At 42.5% G+C, this 4,552-nt stretch overlaps 1 protein-coding gene across 2 annotated transcripts; it reads right to left on the bottom strand.

Moving 5' to 3' along the window:
• Positions 1-203: 203 nt before the first annotated feature.
• On the bottom strand, positions 204-2,969 carry LOC107574890 (ankyrin repeat domain-containing protein SOWAHC-like). Of its 2 annotated transcripts, XM_016261311.1 has the most exons (2): positions 2,333-2,969; positions 204-2,299 (listed from the first exon to the last, which is right to left on the bottom strand). In XM_016261311.1, exons 1-2 carry the CDS (start codon positions 2,817-2,819, stop codon positions 1,224-1,226), a joined length of 1,563 nt encoding a protein of 520 aa, XP_016116797.1. In that variant the 5' UTR covers positions 2,820-2,969; the 3' UTR covers positions 204-1,223. The 2 variants fall into 2 exon arrangements, with proteins under 2 accessions (XP_016116797.1, XP_016116796.1); XM_016261310.1 differs by having other exon boundaries at positions 204-2,969.
• Positions 2,970-4,552: the final 1,583 nt, after the last annotated feature.

Raw genomic sequence — 4,552 nt, forward strand, 5'->3', positions numbered from 1 at the left:
TAAAAGTTTACATTTTAATTAGGAAATGTAGTGGAGTAAAAATGAAAGTTTACAGATGTAAACAAAAGTAAAGTACAGATTCTCCCAAAAAATATTTAAGTACTGTAACAAAGTGTTAGGCCTATTACTTACACCACTGCACTTGACGACTGAATCATTCTTATGTATGAACTTTGAATTACCATTGTGAATAAAACGTGCTCCATGAAAAGCCCCGTCTGGCCATGAGTTCACATAAACCAACAATTAAAACATAGAGAGAGAACGTGTCCTATATATGAATAACCCTTCATAGCAGCTTTTCGTTTGTGGGAACAGTGTTTGTCCTGCTCCATCCGTACACGCGACATTCAGGCGATGATGTGCTGCCACAATGTAATGGAAATATAGAATTAGTCCTTTTTTGCAGGTTAGTATACTGTAAATAAATACTCTTTTTGGTTTGTGAGTTCTGAAATGTACAGTTTTTATAGTACAATATCACACAATATCTCAACGAGGATCATGAAAAACTTGAATCTCCATGCTATGAGAGAAACATTACACAAATAATTAAACAGTACATAAACATTGTTCCACAACCCTTGAATATCATATCTTAAAATGATTGTGAATGCAGTACTTCCAGTATTAAAGTTTCCCTCATTATATTTAAATGAATTTGGCAAAGGTGTCACTAATCACAGTATTATTCTGCCAAATAAAGTCTGCAAGTGCTGACAGTAGTGAAGATCGATGTATATCACAAATGACTGTTGGGAAAGCTCCAGATAACCCATATACAAAACAAAGATATAGAATGGATATATGGGAACATAAGTTCACAATTTTACATGAACTCTAGTTCAGGACACTCAACAGTACGAAAGTTTAAGTAAGTAACAGCTACTCTTCTAATGTCGGTTGGTGTTATTTACGAACAATTTATTTTAACAAAATAAAACCAGTAATTTACAAGTGACAGGACAAAAATGTAACACTGTTTCTTCTAAACTAAATTTAAAGTCAGTTGTTATTATTCAGAGTTCATAAGACATTACAGTCTCTCTTAAAAGAAAGGTTTTATACAGCCTACTGTATGCTGTGTTCAGTTATTACCTGCTCAACACCTAAAGGAAGAGAAACAATATCATATCATCAAGTTTTGGAAGACTACTTTAAAATTCAGTATCACAATACATATTGTGCAATAGCAGAGCAGATACTGCATTGAGAGCATTTCTTCATCCAAAGAGGTTCGATTTGGGTCTTAAGAGGTTTGGAGACTCCTCTGTAGAATCTTTCTCGAATCTATCGAGGAGAGAAGTGCTGTGAACTATCTGCGACCTCATGCGGATTTTATTGAGACTGGGTTTCATTTTAGTAAAGGAAGATTTCCTGCGGAGAGACTTCTGTTTAATCAAGCCGCTGCCGTCCTCTTCGCTGCTGTTCTGAGTCTTCAGAGGTCTGAAGTTGGACTGAATAACTCTCGACAATCTCCAGCGACTCGCGTCTCCAGCATCCACGCGGTCTGCGTCTGACTCCACGCAAGCGCCCGCGATGTCCAGGATGTTCTGCGCAATATCGCTCTTCAGATACTGACACGCTTTTCTCCCGCTGTAATCCCGCGCCTCCACATCGGCGTCAAACGCTCCGACTAACAGTTTGACGACCTCGAGGTGATTGTGCGTCGCAGCCAGATGCAGAGGCGTGTAGCCCGCGCTGGACCGCGCGTTGACGTTCACAGCGACTCGATGTGCTTTGGCAAAGTTGACAAGCATTACGATCAGTTCGTGTTTCCCGAGCTTAGCAGCCCAGTGCAGGCAGGTGAATCCTGTCACGAAGTCTTTCCTGGTCAGCAGGCTGGGATCTCTGGCGAGCAGCCGGTGGAGGCTGTCCCAGTGTCCGTCAGACGCGCACAGCATCCACTCGTGCTCCAGCGGCTCGAGCGTCCCTGCTGCGGCCTCATAGTCGCCGTCGCCCCGCGGACACTCTGTGCATCTGCCCGAGAGACACACGCTGCGACGAACCTGAGGTGAACGGTTCATCAAAGCCTCGACCAAATGTTTGCGGCTGTCTTTCGGAGTGTCGCAGACGGAGTCCGGCTGATCTTCTTCTGTCAGTGTATTGCTCCGCCGAAGTCTCACACGCTGAGGTCTGTTTTCTTTCCCAGCCTCTTCCTGGGCTTCGTCTTTCACTTCACCAGCGTGTGTTTCGTTGCTCTGTAAGCATGCCGGATTGCACACGGTCCCGTCGGAGTCTCGCACTGAAGTCTCGGGTCTCGGACCTTTATCTGCCGCCTGTGGTTGATTAATTTTCACACTTGAAGCAGGTTTGTCCTCCGCCGTGCTGCTGCTTGAATTCCCCATGAGTTCAGGTTCGGTCCTGCTGTTCAGTCGCTCTGGAAACCTGGCAGAAATATCCGGCTGTGTTCGTGCACCTCCCGCTTCAGCAGTTGCGTCACCTGAGCCAGGTAACATCGCTTCTTTTCCTCCACTTCTGCTTTCAGAGGCCTCTGAGGACACGCGGGTTCTGCTTTCCGCGACATTTTCTCCACGGGATTTGCGATCATCAGCTGGACCATTTCGGTCACTCTTCTCGATTGAACCGGTTGATTTCCTAAATTTCTTTTTAAGGCAAACGTATTTCTCGCCATTTTCCTCTGTGACGTAAGCTACACTGTCAACATGGCGTTTAAAAGCTTCCTTTGCCACTGCTTTTAATGCAGGATCTTTAGGGATTGTCGCACGAAAATGATCCGTTAAATGCACGGTTTTCACGCGCCCTCCTCTCTCCTTTATGAAATGTAAAACCGCTTCTTGGTTGCATTCGGTCGCCATCGGATGTATTCGTTAAGCTTACGAAATACTGTCTCTGTAAATGAACTATCACCGAGTAGGTAACCGAAATCTACCCAGTTAATGCCGATGTAAACAGACAACGCTGCGTCTGCCGTTGATCCGGTCCTGCAGCGCTCGGGTTGTCCTGCAGGGGGCGCGCTGCGCTTCTCTGCTCGAGAGTCAAACGAACGGATTTATCGGTGAAACGTAACACTGTGTTCTGTTAATGTTTCATGGAAGATGCCTAATATGTCCAAAGTCTAGAAAGAAGCGTTAACGAGCACTGAGGTGACTGTGATTCAAGTAAAAGATCATGTTTATTTTCCAAGTGCTAACAGTTGGTTTGTCCCTTAATAAGATAGCAGTTTCCTCTGAAAATGTTTTCTAGAGTCAGTTTGGTAAATATTTACTGACTCCGTTATTTAACAGTTCCAAAGTGTTCTTCTTAAAAACGAAGTTAAATAATAATCTTTTAAACGATGGTCATGTGCAAACAGGCAAGCATTTATAGTTGCAATAACACGCAATGATGATCCTTGTAGTTTGTGCATGATGATATGCTAAAGTGTGATCTGAGCAAATATGCTGGCAAACATCTGTAATCATTCCAAGTGACTGATGAAAAGCTACAGAACAGTCTTTCTCAGACCTTTTTCTGAACTTGGATTTTCTCTCAGATCAATCTGGATGACAAACCATTAGTTTCAAAAGTGGGCAGGCCACACAAATCTCTCTGCTGTTTTTTGTTAAGACCCTGCAGTTGTAGCTTGATTCCCAATCTGGCAACCACTTCATCGCCCAGCTGCTTGGACAGCCTGGAAATCTTTACAGCATTCTTCCACCTTTGAAACAGTACCAAGCTATGGAACATGTTATCCGTCTCTGATGCAGAGAAGCTAGTTCATGCATTCAGGACCTCTAGACTGGATTACTGTAAAAACTATTAGGTGGTTTTCCTGCATATTCAATAAACGGAGTTAGTCCAAAATGCAGCTGCTAGATCATATCACCACAATGTTATCATCTCTACTTTAGCTACCTGTTAAGTTTTATATCTATAATAAATAATACTTCTACATAAGCCCCTAAATGGTCTGGCTTCATTGTATTTAACTGATCTTCTATTGCACTACAATCCATCACAGTCTATAAGGTCACAAAATTCTGGACTATTGATCGTACCAAGGATATCAAAGTCCATGAAAGGAGGTAAAGCTTTCTCTCATTTGGCTCCTCAACTCTGGAATAGCCTTCCTGATGATGTTCGGGCCTCAGACACACTCCATGATGAGTTCAAGGTTTTTCTCCAATACCTCAGCACTGATTTTTTTCCCCTCTTAACACAGTCACCACTGGCTTCTTGATTGTGATGTTTGAAACATGCATTTTCTGTAAAGCAGCTTCGAAACAATATGTTGTAAAAAGCGCTATTCAAATAAATGAATTGAAATGAATGCCAGGTCCTACATCATTTAGACTAGTCATATATAGGCCTATATCACCACATACATTAATCAAAGCAATTCAGCACAGTTTCTTCCAGATGTGTATGTACTGTTCTGCACTTCATGTTTCTGCTATCGCTTTGTGTGGTGTAGTCATGAAATTAATTGATCAATCTTTATGATGAATCTTTGATGTAAACCCTGTGAACCTAGTAATTAGTAGAGCCACATTTACATTAAAGAAAAAAAACTTTTTGGCTACTAATAAGGTGCCTGTGTGTGTGTGTG

This window comes from Sinocyclocheilus grahami, unplaced genomic scaffold, assembly GCF_001515645.1.
Source record: "Sinocyclocheilus grahami isolate Dianchi unplaced genomic scaffold, SAMN03320097.WGS_v1.1 scaffold2372.1, whole genome shotgun sequence".
NCBI classification, from domain to species: domain Eukaryota; kingdom Metazoa; phylum Chordata; class Actinopteri; order Cypriniformes; family Cyprinidae; genus Sinocyclocheilus; species Sinocyclocheilus grahami.